Here is a 19,668-nt window from a genome sequence, read left to right as displayed (position 1 = left end):
GGCCAGGCATGCTATTCTACTGGGCCTACACGTATTAGATCCGACCCAACTCATTAAACTCATTCTGTGGGTCAGCCTACGGGCCTATAGCCCACTGATTTAATCCAGAACCTCCTGGCCCACTTTCAATCTCATTTTCTACCATTGAATAACTATATAAGCTTATTAGACTCGTGCTGCATCTGGGCCCCAGGGGTGTGGATAATGCATCCAACCTGTCAGCAGGGACTTCCCACTGTGGAAGTTGGACGGCTAAAAAGTCAGGGCGATTCAACGGTCATCTCGTCCACCACATGAATTTGCAGGTTTTTGGATGGTTATCCATTGCTTCTATGATGTGACCTACTGATGATCTCATAGTAGGCCTGATTTTTGGGGCAACCCATCGTGACATGGTGGGCCCATCATAGAAAATAATGGCCAACTATAAATAAAAAATAAAAATAAAAATAAAAAATTCCTGGTGGGTCCACGCGCAGCACATGTGGAATAAGCTCATGACGCAGACTTGTAGATGCGGTTCTAGATTGTTTCCGTACAGAAAACCAGATATTAAACGTGTCATATGGCCAGCTTCGGTGGCGAATTGCCTGCGTCCCTCTGCGGAAGCCATGTGGGGCCCACTGCGAGATCCATGTGGAATCTGCTCCGTCAATCACTTTCCCCGGCTCATATTAGGGTACTAATCTAAAAATAAGGCCAATCTAAAACTCAAGTGGGGCACACCATAGGAAACAGTGGGGATTGAATCCCGCCATTGAAACCTTTTTGAAGCCATGGAGACATTGGATTAGGCTAATATTTGTTTTTCTTTTTTCAGTTAATCCCAGTGGGAATAATGATACGAATCGTTTGGATGGGATATAAACATCTCGGTGGGCCCAGGAAAGGTTTCAAAAGTGGCCATTTGAATGCGGTGTGATGCACTTGACTTTTAGATCTACCTCATTTTTTAATTAAGGTACAGATATGAGCTCGCGAAACTAATGGACTGAGTGGATTTCTCATGGAAGTAGCGGTGGCCCCACACAGCTTCAACAGCCTGCCTCAGGCTTCTTCATTCGTAGCCATACATGTGGGGCCAATCACTCCTCGACCCAGACCTTCTATCTGATGGGGCCCACATTAGTGAGAAATGCCCCCCAAAAGATACTTCGACAGGCTATAAGCAGGTTGATCGGGAGAGAGCGCCCACGCCTGCAACCAAACAACAGGAAAACGCCGAACCACGACAGCGATTTGACTTTCTGGGAACCGCCCATCTGAGGTGGGGCCCACCAGAAAAGGTTTAGGTAGCAAAATGTTGGACGGAACTGAAAATACACCAGCAATCTGTACGTTTGCTGACGCTCAGGGCTTATAAATCTCCGGTGTTGGAATATCCTAACCCTCCATTCTTCTCCCTTTTCTTCCGTCGAATGTGGACCATTACTGCCCCTTTTCTTTTCTTAGCCGTCCGATCTAACCCACCGACAACAGCCCCAAAACCTTCCAACCATGAAGAATATTCGGCGTATTTCCCATCCACCGGGGACCCATCTTACAGAAGGCCTGATCTCATGACCAGGGGCCCCACATGTACGGAATTGGGGCATCCGTTTCAGAACATGCCTCCCAATCTAAGGCCACGTTTGGACAACACCCAATTGAATTGAATTGCAATAAATTCATAAACGATGCATTGGAAATCACCAAATGGGAACCCCCAAATCACGATTTGAACGCAGGGTCACGTTATAACCACACATTAAAACCACCCCACTTCCATTTTGGTAATTTCCATTGCACTAACTATCGCAATTCGCTTCAAACAATCATCCAAACGCGCCACCCAAACAGACCCAATCCGATTAAAAACACACCCAATATTAGAAAGTAAAAATTCCGACTTACCGAGCTCCGAACCCGCCAAACGCACGTATAGATCCATCCCATCGTCGGAATACAGTTTCAGATCAATCAAATCCCCATACCAGATCAGACACTCACCTCCCCATTTCTCAATATCAGCGCTTGCATAAGCAGTGCAAGAGCAGTTCTTCAAGCACTCATCTCTACACTCCCTGAGACCCGATACACGGGCGACTCGAGCAGCCGAGGTATCCGGCAGCTTCACATTTTCCATTTTCTTAAACCCATCTCCCTTCCCACAAGCCAATCCCTGCCGTCGATCGCACCCCCCCGACCAATCGTGCAGATTCCACGCCTCCGGCATCTTGGGTTTGAACCCTTGCAAGCACTCACACATCACAGCACGATTCACATCGCAGCAGCTATTGGCCCCACATTTTTCAAACTCATCGCACTGATCGTTGGGGGCCCACCAGAACGGTGTCCATCGCGGCGTATCATCTTGCCATGCCCACCTCTGGAGATTACCTGAACTGTCCAATCTCAATCTGGAGAGAATCGGACCGTTCAAATCATACGAAAAATAGATCCCTTGATCATCGACTGTGAAATGATAAGTGACCACGTTCTGACGGTTCATCAGCGGGATGCCGCTGAATCCTGGACCGTTCCATGGCCCACTTCGCCAGACTGCATCCGATCCCTTCCATACAAAGAACTGAGGGGACCCACGTGGATCCAGTTGAATAACGTAATCCCCACTGGCCGGATCATCGTCGGATTTCCACGACGTGAGGACTTTCATCATACCCGTTTTCCGGTTCAACCCGATTTTCATACCCGGCAACATAGTATCCGTCGGGTAATCGAAGCTTTGCCATAACACCCTGTCCTGATTATCCTTCAAAACAAGATTTCCGTTATCCAGGAGCGTTGCACTTGTAGAATTCACCACCGTCGAAGCGTTTGTGATCGGAAAAGCTGGCCATCCAACGATCAAGACTGCAAGGTTTCCATCGGGACCGATGGATAGAACGCCGGATGAATTCGTGAGTGGATCGTCTCTGTTGGCTACCCAAACGTATTTCTTCTCCGGCGGGGCTTTCTTGTACCATATTCCGACGTAGCGGCGGGTGGAATTGCCGGGACTGAAGAATCCCAGTTCGAAGGTACCGGCGCCGGAGATTAGAGTTTCGCCGTCTTTGATGGATTTGGAAGGGATGATTGTGTCAATAGAAGTGCAAGATGGGAAGAGGAGGGTAAGAATGAGAAGAGAATTTGGTAATGAAATGTGAAAAGCCATGTCGATGCATGCAATAGTTAGCCTTGCATTCTCGTATTTATTATCATGGAATGACTGGGGGCATGTTTGGATGTACCAATTTAAAAAAGTTGGTCCGGTTGTAATCTTTGAATTCATGATATTAATGTGTTTGGCTAGTTTCACTGTCACAAGTATCATAACCATCATGGTCCTGAGTAGCATTTTGACAATTCCGGCATTGACCTTCCAAATCTATCGAGGGTAGCATTTTGATCGTCCTGAGTAGTATTTTCTGGACCAAATTATCCTTGTTATTGGTTCCGTAGTTGTACAGTTTTTTAGTTAATAAGAAGTAATGTCGGAATTAATGCTAAGAAAGTGATGTTGATGGAAGCATTTTAGGGCCGGGGCAAGGCCCACATCGATAAATGTGTAAAATCCATGTCTCCATCCTTTTTGCCATATCATTTTAGGGATATATAAGGCCCAAATATCAACCTAACCCAGAGCTTCTGTAGGCCACGTAATAGAAAATAATTGTGACAATGACACCCACCGTTGAAACTTTTAAGGCTCATTGTAATATTTGTTAGAAGTGGACACTCCCCAAGTCAAAACTTTTTGAGCTCACAGCGAGCTGGCCGACAAGGTAGACAGAACGGATCACCCCATAATGAGCCTCGACTCCTATTATTTAAAAATAATCAAAGTATTAATTATATCAACTTGACAACCACGACCCTTACTACATTACAACCACGACCCTTGCTATATTACAACCACGACCCTTACCATGTTATATGGGTAGGGGTCGTAGATAACATGTTATATAGGTCGTGGTTGTAATGTAATAAGGGTCAAGGTTGTTATGTTATATAGGTCGTAGTCGTCATGTTATATAAGTTGTAGTTGTCATGTTATATAGGTTGTAGTTGTCATGGGTCGAGGTTGTTATGTTATATGGGTCGTGGTTGTTATGTTATATGAGTTGTGGTTGTCATGCTATATAGGTCATGGTTATCATATTATATGGGTCGAGGTACTCATGTGACGTGTAGAGTTCATGGTTGTAACGTAATAAGGGTCGAGGTTGTCGTATTATAATTAAGGGTCGTGGTTCCTGTTGTGATTTATGTGTCGAATCCAATCCGTTCATTGGATTTAAAATTTAATTTAACGTCATGGGCCAAAAAATGAGTTACATCCAAAAAATTATAGCCCCAAAAGGTTTTCAATGGTAAATTTTTAATTTCACTACTTTCTATGGTGTGGTCCACATAAGCCCTTTGATATGTCTCATTTTTGGGCTCATTCTTTAAAATGATCTTTCAAAATGAATGGACGGCGTGGATAAAATATATACATCACAGTGGGCCCAATAAGACTGTCCATCTCTACGTATGTCCGGTTACCCTACCCGCGTAAGTCAATCCAAGCCTACCCGTCGAAGGCCTCAATAAAACCTATATCAACAACAATGACTACTTTATTTTTTTTAAACATTCTCATGTGAGAGTGAGTAGCTAACTTAGTGGTTCCATTAGTTCTAAGTTACACATGTTATTAACCTAAGGAGTGCAGGCAATGATGAAACAAGAAATCAATCAGTTCCTAAATACTCTTATTAAATGCACAATTTATGACATGATGCATGCCCTTTCCAACCAGCACTCTCTCACAAGTGACTTTAATGCCTATTTCGCATATGTCAATACTTCCTCACAAGCAATACTATTGCCCAATTACAAAATCATATCTAATGCAATGTGGTGAATGTGTACATTAGATAGGTAGTTATTAATTCCATTCATCCAACATATTGGGAAAGTTAGGGTACCCTCATTTTATCGTGGTATCAACCGGATCACGAGGCTTAGGGTAGCTAAAACGGATAACACTAGCTCGACCAACCGAATCACGAGGCTCATCACTCAAGTGACAACTCCCCAACTAATGGAGACTAACACTGGCCCGACCAACTAGCCCGACCGATCACAAAGGACCCGGATGATATAGCCTGACGCACAATGTTAGGCACCGACATGTAGAGGACGCCCACAATTGATGCAAGAATCGTTACCTAAACGTAAGTTTAGGGCGGTCATGACATCATTCTAATTTGATGTACAAGACTCATAATCTTCTTGATTGCTCATTGGTTACTACGGGAAGGCTTGTCACCTTAATGTATGCTGACAGCTTAGACACAGTGTCACATACCACTATGACTAGCCCATGAGTCTGGTGGATCGTACCGCTAATGGTTATAAGTAGACTCATTTAGTGAAAATGGGGTATCTTATATTCTAATTGTTGGTGTCATACATGGTGAACATACGTGGTCAGTCGACTCATAGGCTAATTCGATCGGCTTGAGGAACTCCGACTCAACCAACATTAGGTGCTAACAACCTGTGTAGACCAGCTATTGTCGGTCGTTCGTCTTCGACCTGGGTCGACTGAACAAGTCTTTGGTGGCCGCCCTAACTTGGGCTATCCCCTTAGGTCAGGCGGTTAGCTAATTGATCCAACATCATATTAATCATAAGCATTGCTACGGACTAAACACTACGTTGCACAATCATAGCATAGTTCCACTACACAACCACTTGGGCATTTCATTGAACATGTGAGCATCCATAAGATAATATGTTCATTAAAGTATTAAATCAAACAGGTGAGCATCCATAGGGTAATACATTCACTAAAGTATTAGATCAAATATGTGAACATGCATAGAGTAGTACAATCACTTAAGCATTAAATCAAGCATGTGAGTATCGACAAAGTAATGCATTCCACCACTTAGACATTTCATCAAACATGTGAGCATCCATATCCAACTAATAGCATTGATTATAGTTAAATCAAAATATAAATATATTATGTTGATGCAAAAATCTGGTCCACCCTTTTTCAACCTTCGAGCACCTGCACAGGAAGAAGACAAATGAGACCTTGGCTAGAGCAGTGGACCCTCCGATGCCAATGTCAGGCTAAGAATCGGGGTCTTTTAGTATTGAGGGGTGTTGGGTAAGGGTGTACACGAGTCGATCCGAGTCGAACTGGGCTCAACCCGGCTCGACCCGGTCACCAACCACACCCGGCCTGACCTGGTCACCGGGCCAACATGTCCAGCCCGAACCTGGCCCGGTCAGCAATCAAGCGAGTTCAGGCTGAGTTTGGGCCACTTTTGAACCTTACAACAAGTTCATGGGAAGGGCTTTGACAGGTAATCCGCGTCCCATTACAAGGCCTTCGAGTATTCCTTTTTGTATTTAGATGAATCCAGGTCGTTCAAGTTATACGCCTGTAGGGTGGATGAGTCACTATCACTTCAAAGATGGGCGGTGAACTATCCCAGAAGGGTAAAGGGGAAAGGAACGGGTAGAGTTTTGAAATACACACACACACACACACCACTTGACCGAGTCGGGCCGAGTCAGGCTAGGCTGAGTCGGGTTTTGGATCGGTCGGACCGAACTGGGACCATCCGAACTCAGCCCGAACTCAGTTTCGGGCTGAAGAAAATGGCCCGTCCTGACTCGAACTCAATTCCGGGTCGAGCGAGTTAACCGGGCTAGCCCGGTTTGTGTACAGCCCTAGTTTTGGGTGAGAAATTTTGCGTACCTTTCACCATTATAGATGCTCCCATTTATAGGAGCGAGAGGATCTCGTAATATGGGGATTCTTTCCTGATATCTTGGAGATCTGCTACGATCCAGGATCTTCTCGAGATTGCAGGTTCCCGCAATTATTAGGATTTGATATTATCTTCTGGAGCTCTTGGAGGAGATCTTTGAGACTTAGGAAGATTCTTCAGATCCATAGTTCGGCTTTAGGTCGTATCTCAAGGCCCATGCTGAGTTAGAAACGGCTAATACTATCTTGCTCGATAGATCAGCATTCACCATTTTCGACCGTCGGTAGAGCCGGAAGGTTTGTGTTCCCTTCATCTGAGTGTTGAGACCTTTTGACCTTATCAGGGGTATTGTCGATCTATGATTGTGTTATGGCCGACCTATGACCGATATATGACCGATCTGTGACCGATCTGTGACTGGTCAGTAGCCGATCTATGACTGATTTATGGCCGGTCTGTGACCGATATGTGGCCGATCTGTGACCGATCAATGGCTGGTCTGTAACCAATCTGTGGCTCATCTATGACCGATCAATGCCCGGTCTATGACCGATCTGTGGTCGATTTGTGACTAATCTATAAATTAGTTTAGTATGCAGCCACTCGTGTGAGCTTGTAAGTGTAACGCTCTGAACTTTTCAATACTCGAGCATCGAAAGTTCTCGAGCGTTACCATGTAATTTAACATAATACATACATGTGTAAGATACCAAACCAACTATCCTAACCTAATATATATTCTATGACATGAATTTAATCATTGGGAATGATCTTCATGCATAGATCTAGCGATCTGATAGTTGATTTTGGAGATAGGACCATCCATCGTATGATTTGACGTACGTACCTCCTTCCAAATGAATCGGTGAATAACTCCTCATCCATGAGAACTTATATGTAAGTTCTTTTATAAGAATTACTTAGAAACATGCCCACAACCATCTAGAGCCATTGGATTTCCCAAAACTCTTGAATTATCAATAATTACGAAAACACCATCACCCTAGACCCCTGAATACTAGACCACTAGATTCCCACTATCCGATTAACGTGAAATCATATATCTTGCCTATAAATCCAAAATCAGTCATACACGTCGAACCTCAGCCCTAAGATCATGGTACAAGTGGTCCAAATTGACAAACAACCGGTAACCATTGATTTTGGGCCCATCTGATCTTTGGAGGTGCACCCCTCTTGGCCCAACACCTTAAATTAGATGGAGAAGCAAGTGGACGGTGTAGATCAGTCAGGAATCATCGCGGTGGACCCCACCCTGTGTAGCACATCCACACAAACGGTGCAAACCCGCACCGCACCTCATCCTCAAATCGGTCAAGAACTCCTTGACCTGATATATTTCAAAAATTGCCCTCCCGCATTCGCAATAGAGCCGGATGATCGTCCGAACGATTGATGGGGGGCCACCATTATTGCCCTCGGGGCTGATCTGAGCCGTCCAGCATGCATCGTGTGAACCTTATACACCCATGCACAAGTGCATGGCCTCGGCAACAACTACAAAACATCAGCATATGGGAGTCTGTCGCACCAAATCGAATCGGATGATCCAAGAGGGCCACCACCACGCCTGATATGAGGAATCCGGACCGTTCATCAATCCAAGATCTTGAACCCGACTAATAACATGTGATCAGCGACCACCTGTGCAAACGGATTTAGACCATTCAAGGTCATCCTTAGTGATTTTTGACCACATCCATGGAGTCTATTTGGAGGATATCCCGCCCAAGGAGCATTCCTCGGAGTGTTGACATGCTGCTGACTCTCCACACTGCGAAAGAAGTTGTGTAGACTTCACACCGTGCATTACAGCTATGCATGGAAGGTTCAAGAACCTCACACGCCCCTATAAATTCACCTACCCCACCATTGTAGGAAGAATAGTGAAGGAGAAAGAGAGAGAGATGGGAGAGAGAGAGAGAGAGAGAGAGAGAGAGGAGTCAGTTGCTGCTGAAGAGAGACGCCGTCTAGCAAGGGAGCAACGGCCAGCCTGCCTGCTGGACGTGGCAGCAAGGAAGAAAGAAGAGAAGGAAAGAGAAAGAGAAAGAAAGAAAGAAAGATAAAGAAAGGAAAAGAGAAGAAGAAAGAAAGGGAGAAGAAAGAAAGAAAGAAAGAAAAGAAAGGAAAAGAAAAAGAAAAAGAAAGAAAGGAAAGAAAAAGAGAAAAAAGAGAAAGAAAAGAGAAAGGAAGAGAAAGAAAAAGAAGGAAAGAAAGAAAGGGAGAGTCATGTGCTGAGTCAACTCACTGAGTCAGGGTCAGGTTCGACCAGGTTAGAATTCTAGTCCAACGATTACAATTACGATTCGACTTTAAAAGCATAATTAAATCGTAGGGGAGTCGACCATAAGGTGAGGGTTTTATCCTTTAAGCTTACGTTAATTTAAGTTGATATATTTATCCTTCCCTTTTATGCATTCATGGTATTTTATCGCACCTTTTACGTACCGTTTGTCTTAATTGAGTTGATGCATTTTATCTTGTCTTTTATCTGTCCTCAGATTTTTATTACTTTCCATCTGTTTTCATTTTAAATTGATATCATCAATTATTAGCCCTTTTGAGATTTTTATATGATATCCATTGTAAGAGGCTTTCCTAGATTCATAGGAAGGCTATGGATACAAGCCTTGCCCTTGCCTTACTATTGATTTGGCTCTACCACTCTCTGTATCCAAGAATCGACGGTGGTTGCTCTTCTACTTGTGGAGTTGGCCATTGCCACCCTTCTTAAAGAATCAGTCGTGCCGCTCTTCTAATTATTGAGTTGGCTCTAACCACTCTCCTCATATTCGAGCTGGTTATTGTCACTCACCCCTTTTCCTCAAGGGCTCGGCAGGGGTCTTGTTATTCTTAACCTTCCATGGATAAAAGAATCCTCTTTTAGTGCAAGTACTATGTTGGAAATCCCTCCTCTAGCGATCGATAAAATGTCATGGACGTAATGCGTTTTTGGTAGCGGCCTTGGAGCAACACATAATTCCATATTTCTCGGGTTGATGGTGCCCTGGTTGGTGTACGTGAGACGTTCTATATATGTAGTACATTAATTCCTTTTTATGTGGGAGTTGGTTGTCAGAAATAGTCGCTCCAATCTCTGGGGGTGTATTCACTTGGTCATGTGTTGTGGCTGTCTTGGGATAACCATGTCAAATCATGTTAAACGTGGGACACGCCGGTGAATCTCCATAATATGGGATGTGGGGTGAGTCGGATAGCTAAAATCGTATTCCACATTGTGGAGATCATTAAGTGTGATACAACACATATATTTTGCTAGGCATGCATCTCATATAGATTGATTGCGCATTGATATAGTGTGGAGTACTTGACATATCAGAACATTTACATCGCTTTTATAAATCTCTTGAATTACTATTAATCTTAAAAGATAACCATCACTATGAGTAGGGCATTGACCCTCTCCCAACCGTACAGATTATGTAGGTGACGAACAAATTGAAGACCTAGTGAACATTCTCCCTGAGAAAGATTATGATGAAAGAATAAGAAGACAATTTATGATTTAATTGTATACTTCCGCTACGAGTTCTAATCATATAATAAGCTCCCATTGAGAAGGCATTTGATTTTTCTTTTTACTTTAATGAAATATAATCGATACAGTTGATCTTATTCTTATGAATGCTACCTTCAAAAATGTATCTGGATGTGATCTAAATGAAAAAAATACAGTGCGATTTTCAAAGCATCCGAGTTTTACATTATTAACACATGATTTTCTCGAGCACAAGTATGAACTCTGGCCATGAAATTTCGGCCTGTTACAGTAAGTTCTTTCAGTGACCTTACAGTTGTAGCAACCTCTTTGAAGGTTGTTCTATTTTTTGGACGTATAAGCCTTATTAGGCTCGAGTTTCCATGGGCCCTTTAACTAGGTTACAATTAGCATGGGATTGACCTTTAGCCTACCTATGGGTTAGATAGATATCTGCTCATTTAAGCGGACTCGTAGTCCTATTCTCTAAGTGTCCTTCCATTTGTATCACCCTTCTTGAAGGCTAACCTTCTTTTAGATGCAAAAGCCTTATCAGGCTCGGGTTTCCATGAGCCCGTGCTGGTTCAGTAGAGTTGGTCCATCCCATAAGCCGACTTATCCACTTGTCCATTTTTCCTTAACAGATTAACATGCACGAATTCATATACAAGCAACTAATCATTGACTGAGACCATCAAGTGTCGATAAAAGATAACTTAGAGATAATGGTCAGCATCTTAAAGGGTTTCGTGCGACCTAATCATGCTTAGGGTTAGGACTTTTAGGAGAAATCATCAATTCTTATACAAACACCAAGAACTATATGGGATTCATGCAATTCATCTTAGAAAAACCTATTTTGGGGAGTACGATTTATTTTTTACCTCCCAATCGCAAGTTGGGTGGATTCAGCGAAGGAAAGCGATCAAGGCTAGTGCTTTGATTAGAAGGAATTAATAAAAGGAAGCACTAAAACCTCCCTACTCCTACTCTTACTCTTCTTCTTTTCTTATTTCCCTTTCTCTCCTTTTTTTTCTTTTGGCCAAGGCAAATTGTTATGGGGGAGAGGGGGTGTGAAATAAAATGGGTTTTATAGTACTAGAAGGTGCATAAATGGTCTCAATGGCCCTTTATTCATTATACTAATCCTATGGGAGGTTGTTTCTAACCAATGAGACCCAACTGGAGGTGTATGGGTCAATCTAAGCCATCGGATCAGAGTTCTACTAGGCGATCTTTGTTTGGACACAACCATCTGATGATTGGACATGTCGATCAATTGGAAAGGCCATAACTCAAATCGACGGTCATTGAGCGTCGATTGGGCCTATAACTATATGGATGTGAGCAGGGTAATAATCTCGATTGGTGCCTTGAATTTGGTCATTATCTAACGGTCTGAAAGCCACAACTTTGGCAAAGACTAGATGTAAATATTTAACTTAAGTTATTGATTAATTTTAAAAATATTGATACATCTCATGCACTAGCCTTGTGAGTCCAAGTTGATAGATTCGAGATGCAATCCCTGCTCGATGTCCCACAATAGACATCAAGCCCGCTAAGACAAATGTCTTTCAATAGTATCGGGTTTAGTGGCCCACTAACAAGTGGTTTGAAGCTAGTTTGGTTAGTCAGAGCATTTCTAAAATGAACTGGGTGACAAAATTGCTTATGCATGACAACTAGAGTTTGGATTAGCTAAGTCCATAACATTGCCTATTTGTAATTAGTGAAAATGATAATTCAGCTCTAATCACCCTAATCAAGAACCTTATTTCAACTATACTAGAAACTACCAAAATTAATAAAATATACTAAAAATATATAATTGTAATTTAATTATATAGGATGATTCCTAGTATGATTATAAAAAATTCCTAAGAATACGCTAAATACAAAAACTCTAAGATGAAAAAGATATATACGGTCTATCGGCAACATGAAGTTTGCAGAAATTTTTGGTTTCAATAGGTCTGTTGATGGTAATATTTTTGATACTTTCAGTTACTATATTATTTTTATAGCAGTTTATCATCAAGTTTTATTTATCCCCTTCAAATTTTATTCCATTTTGAGTTGTAGAAAAATTCTAAAAATTATAGAAGTACTAGCTACCTAAAACCAACAAATTTCGGTATAGTTTCCAAAACATCCTAAACTTAACTACTTTTAGGTTTTTTATTTTTTATTTATTTTTTATTTATTTTTATATAAAACTATCTCATAAAACTTTAATCTGGCTTTTAAATCACCTCAATCAGAGTTGTAAAACAGAAGATATGAATTTTTGAAGTCAAGGCACTGAAACTGTCAATTGTTGAACATTGTTATAGTGCTGAATAGGGCGGTGGTGGTGGAACCGTCGGCCGTTGTCCATTTCTTACGATGGCACCTCTGGGGATTGTCCAAAAATTTTTTTTTTTTTCAGTGGCACCGCCAAAGTCGATATATGCTCTTTAAAATTTGAACTTTCACTCTTTTGGGTAGTTTTAATGGATCCCACATCAATCATTTTGGTCTCAAACACATGCGAATGCATGCAAGGATATACACTTGAATCAATAAATCAAAGATAACACCTAAAGACGTTCAACTACCAAGTTAGCAAAAATCCGAGATGTTACAGATTACCACCAAATCGATTCTTTTGAAATTACTTATAAGAACTGTGATTCAATCTCATTTACAACTAATTTCTTCAACGATCCAAAATATGGCCATTGGAAAGATGGTTCTTAAACAACTAAGTAATGCAAAAGTGGAGCCTAGGTCCCCAGGGGAAAGGGATGACCTCTGAATTAGGATTGAGCGATCAAAGTGATAGATTTCTGAGTAGATTCAATCTCCCCTCTTTCAACTAACTTAAAAAAAGAATGCATTAGATGGAGGAGTATTAGAGTTATGCCTTTGCTTCTCCTCACCTTAGGGATATGGGACTACGTATGGAAGACCTGGATGGACCATAGGTAGGTATGTGCAAAATCTCAGAACATCACTTCTAAGAAGACGTAAAAATCTTAATCACTTCTAATGTTTGCTTGAAATCTACCAACCACTAGGCATCCCATGCTAGTACCACAGCAGAAAAATTAGCCCATTTCATGATTCAAGTAGGCCATACAAAGGAAAATAGTTAGGAGAGGGATGCCCACTTTTAATTTTTATATGACCCATTATGAGGTTTACATGAAATCTACTGTAACCATTAAATGTGTCATTAAATAAATAAATAAATAAGTTGACCTAGTCTTTAACAAGCTATGCCAAGGAAAAAAAACTAAAAGAGGGATGGCCACCCCTGATTTTTACATGGTTGCTATGATGTTTACACTAAATCCACTTCAACCATTAGATACATTAAGTTTAAGGGTGTGTTTGGACGGGCGGATTAGATAGGAGTGGATTGTACTAGGGTGGATTGCACGGCTTTCAAGGTCATAAATGGGTGTGATAGTGGATTACATGCAATCCCACTAGATTGCTATATCCAGCAGCCCAGCTAGTGGGATGTTTGGACAAGCGGAGGGCTCTTAGGAATGCAAGCCTGATGGTGTTTGGCCAGGCATGGGATTGATATACTTGGTGCTAACATTTTTTGGATAGGACAGTTATAACTGTTTCGCTCCAGGAAACGGATTGCATACTCCCCCTGCCATTAACTCCGTGGCTGGTGGTTTGTGCTCTCTACGCCACACCATGATGTAAATGTTTCATCCATGCCGTTCTTTCATTTTGACATATCATTTTACACCGTGGTCCTAAAAATTAGAGGACTATATATCTTAGGTGGACCACACCACATTAAGATATAGCAACAAGCCCATTATTTTACCAGATAATTTCACGTCAAATCTGTTCATTAGGCCATACAGGCCCAGATGGAGATATAAAGCATAGATATCAAAGATTTTTTTAAAAAAAACTGCATGTGGGCCCCACTGGTGTTTTTAAAGGTCAACCCTCATTTAACACTGTTTCCTGTAATGTGGTCCACATGATTTTTGGATATACCTAATTTTAAAATTACACCGTATAACGATGCGTAAAATAAGACAAATGTCGTGGATGAAACACATACATTGTGGTGGGGCCCACAGAGCACCGACCACCAGCCATTGCCTGGTGTCAGTGGGAGTAGCAAGTCTCGTCACTTACCTTGACATGCCCATAGCTTGTTCGGGTTATAACATTGTATGGGGCCCACTAATGTATGTCTCATCAACGCCATTAATATCTAGTTTATTCAATCAATGTCACTATCACCATCGAACATGTCCACGTATCCGCATGGACCACATCATATGACAGTGGTGTGATATAGATAGATCCCAAAAAATATATGGCAGTCGAAAAAAGAGATACGAAACCATGAGAAACAAAAGACAATGTCAAACATAAGTTGTGCGGGAAAAGGAGAGGAAAAGAAATAAGTGACATATAAAGAGGTACAGTCATCCGTGTTGGGCGAGAATTTAAAAATAACAAGGATGACAAGAAAAAGGACACCGATACCCAAAAGAAGAGCACAAAATCTCTCTCCATTTGATGGGGGAAGATCATCAGTCGACACGGCCCTCGAAATCATGGCCTGCATCGCTTGTGTCGTCTGCATCGTCTATCGAATGGATGAAGATGAAGAATGGCGGATGTCCAGCTCATCAGAAAATGCGACAACCTGAACCGCATGAGATTCCATGCAAGGTCTCGATGGTGTGACCGTCCCAGCATGCAACTGCCTCTTTCCAGTTCCTGAATGCGCGATGTCTCGCTCCACTGAAGCCCTCCACCTCCAACCGAGCGTCGTCCCATGTCATGTATATTCTAGGCCTACGTCCCACCAAGACGACATAATACTTCTCCTTTCCCATCTGCAATGACATGGACATAATTGACACGAGATTCGTGTTTTGGAATAGAAATTTGCAAACGAAGTTTACATGCAGTATTGTCCTACCGAAAAAATCATAAAGTACAAATAAACTTACTAAATGAAAACAAAATCCAGTTGTAAGTACGTACCCTTCCAAGCAAGCGGATTGTGTGGTCTTATCTATCTTAACAAAATAAACTTACTAATGCATGCATGTAAAACCATATGAAAGATGTTAATTACATAAAAGTTGTCACCATCACATAAGTCATATTCCATCATAAAAGTCAGTCCAAAAAAATTTTTAAAAATTTAAAAAAAAAATCTAGAAAATCAAATATATCAAAGTAATTACATGCTAACAACCAACAACCAAGAAAACATAACCAAATATTTCAAATCCTCAAATGGATCCAACAGCTCGATCACCAAAGTGGTCATGAAGTGTTTTCTTCAACCACTCAACGTGGCACTCAGGCCGCAGACTCACAAAGAACAATGTCAGCCCCTTATCCTTACTCAAGAGCTGACCAACCTCAATAAACTCTGAGTTGGTCAGGTCCTAGACCTCTTCTAATACATCAAGTACTTTGGAAGTGCGATTCACCGACTTGCCGAAGCCAAATTTCAGCATTGAGCCGGCAACGGTCTGCAGAGAGGCCCCGAGTACTTCACAGGGACGAGGAGAGCACAATCATTTCCTTGTTGCGCTCCCACTTTGAGTAGCATCGGAATCAGTTGTGTGAGTGGGAGGGCTTCATGAGCGACATATTTCCATCGAAGGACTGTCAGGCGAAAATGGGATGGTCCCTATGGAGTTTGTGACAAAATCATTTGAGAGGTCAATTGTATCATCGATATCATCATCCAGCTCTCTCCATGCACCATTGAATTCTCGTTGAAGACGAGATGATGATGCTAATGTGGCCATACTCCTACTGCCTTGCACATAACATCCCGTCGCCTGGTCCGAACTGACGATAACTACAAGATCATCCATTCTCTCAATCTGTTTCCCGCGGAGTCTTTCAACACGCAGGTCAGACTGCAGCCATACATTGAGCATTTGTAAGTACAGTAAGAAGTAAATACTGATGTGAATATCTCCACTTTATATTTCAAAAATCATACCATAAAATATTCTTCCCAGACTTCATCAGGAGCCGTCACTACCATCTGCTCACTGTTCCATGCAAACCCGCTAGCCACCAGCATATCCTTCACTGCAGTGTACTCCCTCTTGTAATACTTTAGTCGGTTCAACACATTCTGCCTCTTGAGGACTATATTGGTATGCTTCATCACGGCTTCAGCAGTAATTTGGTACGCCTCACGTTTGAAACCATTATCTCCCTTGCATCCCAATGCAACTTGTTCCAGAAATATGTCGATCATAACTTGATCCATATCAAGAGACCATTTTATTTTTGGGGCTCAGGACGCAGGTTCAGCCAGGGATTTCACTGTCTTCACGCATGTGGAATATCGTGTGGGCACCACTGGTGGCTTAACTAGTGACTGTGTTGGTGTCGATGGATCATTAAACATCATGTCTGCCATACCACCTGAATATCAAGTACATATGATGATTTGCAAATGTCAACTATAATCATAAGAATGACAATTATTTCAAAAGAAGGACTAGCAAAATCATCATTTGGTATCTCCATATGATGAATCTATCTAGTCAGAAGTTGGAAGATCACATTTCCATTGTCAGGTACGTAACGTTTTGTGAAAGTAAATAATAGCAAGTCATGGAAATTAAACATATAATGATCAATTATCTACTCTTACTATTATACTGCGCATCCGCCTACATTCTGGTTGCAATATCATCGCGCACGGGAATCCAAGCATCCTTTTCACGCTGAGATGCTCGCAGTAACCATTGTCGCTCATTGTTCGTTGATACCTCTGAGGCGTTGGGTTACTCTCCTCATCAGCAACAAATATTCCAGCGTATTCCATCTCTTCTTGAAATTCCTGTCCGGTATGTATGAAATTGTGTAAGACACAGCAGGCTATCACAATTTGAACCTGTGTGTGGAATTCATACTGCATGGGGGTCGTCAAGATGGGAAATCTGTCTTTCATAACACCAAAACAACGCTCAATTGCATTACGCAACTGTATGTGTCGGTAATTGAATAGCTCCTTCATGTTGGCTGGCGCACTCCCGGTTCGATACTCCTGTAAGTGGTATCGAATGCCTCAGAATGGAGCCATAAAACTGAGTGAATGTGCATATCCAGCATCGACAACATAATATTTTCCTACACATTTGAATCAAAGTCCCATTGAGTGAACAATCAAATAATTTAAGTAGATGAAATAGATTGACAATCTCTTAATAGATAACCAGTACCATATGGGACAAGCAAGGGATCATCTGATCAACTCAATGCGTTGTGTAAGACCCTCGTATCCGAAGCAGAACCCTCCCAACCGACTAATATATATATGAAATTCATATCAAATGAACACCCCGCTAATATGTTTTGGGAGAGGACCCCCTTCTGATTGCGGAAGCTCGCATGGTCACTGGCGGGCATATGAGCTGGAATGTGTGTACCATCAATTGCCCTGACGCAATCTTAGATGCATTGGATAAAGGTATGAATGAAGGGAAGTGAAATATATATATATATATATATATATATATATATATATATATAAATCCGACCCACCATAATTAATCCCTAAAAGTAAGCAGCCCAATTTGCATTTTTCTGAATCTCAGAGGGAGTCGCTAGTCCTGCCTATTTAACAAAAATGGGGTACAGAGATACAATTGCATCTAGTACACGGTGAAAGTGGCGACTCAATGTTTCACCCGATCGAATGAATCTATGACCAATGACGCGATTCCGAACATTGTGCCCCAATGTGTATAGGAAAATAACTAACTGTTCTTCAAGACTCACAAGTCAAGTATCACGTAGCATTGTCTTCTTGCGTAGCTAGGTACATAGTTCGAAGAATGTCTCTCAATTCATCCTAAGCTGCGTGACACAATCCTGGTCACTAGCCCTAATGATAGAGTTGATGAACCTGGCTCGCTCATCATCTCCATGACGAGCCGACTATTTGAACATGTATTCACGACAATATTCCCCGACAGTCGCCGCACAAGCCATCATCGCCCGAGCAACTATAACACTATTTATACCTTCTCCCGAATCTTCACTCTCCATCGCTAATTGATAACCAACACTATCAGGTTCGTATACTCAAATTCACAATATTTAATAGTATTTCTCCCATGAAATGAGGAATAAACCAACTCTACAAGTTTAGAAATTTACCATCAATTTAAACACTCAATCGTTCCTTCAATTTGACTCTCATTATAAGTCGAGTTTTCTTACCTAGGAAGGTTTTTGGAACATCTGAAGTCCTTTCATCTCCTCTTCGACAAAAAATTGAAGAATTTAAAACCAAACTCTCCTCTACGCCAGATCAATTCAACCTATTCTAGAAAGATAAATAAGTCTTAAATGGTGGGATAAGTTCAACTATGATTATATATTAAAAAGTTCAGACCCCATGATTTTTTTCAAGATCAGCAATCAAGATAGAATCTCTTCAAGAAAGTATGAAGCTAAAGATTTAAATTGAAAATCCAGACATAGCAAAAGGAAAATTGTTTGAGGGTTTTAAAAAAAAAAAAAAAAAGATATATGGTAGAAACATGAAAATCCAACTTCAGTCTAGTCTATGTTGCAAGAGCAGGAGGCAGAGAGTTTTTTTTTTTTAAATGATATATGGCATAAAATTTTATCTGATAATGTTGGTTATATGGGACTAAAATGAATTGAAGCACAAGAAAGTAAACTAAAATAAGCCTGTAACTTGATACATACCAGGAAACAAGCAATTTCATGTTACATGATGGAATGAGATCAACTAGTTGTCCTGATAACTGAAAGCATATTTTTCTTGTAACTTATGAATGAATAACATGCACATGCTGACATACATATTCTGGAATGATATCAACCAGTTGTCCTGGCATAATTTTATAAACATCATCTGATTGGCAGCAACACATCAGATGTGGAAATGGAAGTATTCATCGCTAATCCTAGCTATGGAATCAAGTACATTTCACAGAGATCTTGTCGCCAACCAAAGAATAAAGTAAATTTGTGTTTTCTCATATGAACAGAAGAGTAGAAACTTACCTCTTAAAGGAAAAGCAACCATGCTGCGATTAACTAAATAAGAAATTCATAACATACAGATTCCAAGAAAAAGCAAAAAGGGAAAGAATTTCAATGAAGACAAAATACAAGGCAAGGATTTGTGAAAGATCTCTATATTACAATAGAAGGCAGAGATTGAAAAACCAAATATTTATTTCAAGTTGAAGAGAATGGGGAGGAAAAAAATTTAAGTTTATCCACATAGCGACAAAGGTTGAAATCATAATGCTTTGCTTTTAAAAAAAAAGAAAAGAAAGAAACCACAAAAATGAGTATCTACCAGTTAGGACTTGATCAAAAAAGAAGAAG

General features: G+C 41.2%; 1 protein-coding gene across 6 annotated transcripts in view; it reads right to left on the bottom strand.

Annotated features, from left to right (window-relative positions):
* LOC131240440 (G-type lectin S-receptor-like serine/threonine-protein kinase At4g27290) overlaps positions 1-19,668 on the bottom strand; it is a 69,454-nt gene that overhangs the window by 5,613 nt on the left and 44,173 nt on the right. For 3 of the 6 annotated variants that reach the window (XM_058238673.1, XM_058238696.1, XM_058238705.1), the window contains exon 1: positions 1,894-3,203. The exons of 1 other annotated variant lie outside the window; for it this stretch is intronic. In XM_058238673.1, coding sequence (XP_058094656.1) covers positions 1,894-3,154 — 1,261 coding nt within the window. In that variant the 5' untranslated portion in view covers positions 3,155-3,203. Of the gene's footprint in view, positions 1-1,893; positions 3,205-19,668 lie in introns of those variants that run through there. 2 more of the 6 variants (XM_058238689.1, XM_058238679.1) reach the window with 2 other exon arrangements.

Source organism: Magnolia sinica, chromosome 1 (genome assembly GCF_029962835.1).
Source record: "Magnolia sinica isolate HGM2019 chromosome 1, MsV1, whole genome shotgun sequence".
NCBI classification, from domain to species: Eukaryota; Viridiplantae; Streptophyta; class Magnoliopsida; order Magnoliales; family Magnoliaceae; genus Magnolia; species Magnolia sinica.
Note: the sequence above shows the minus strand (reverse complement) of the source record. Positions and strands in the feature narration are given on the sequence as shown.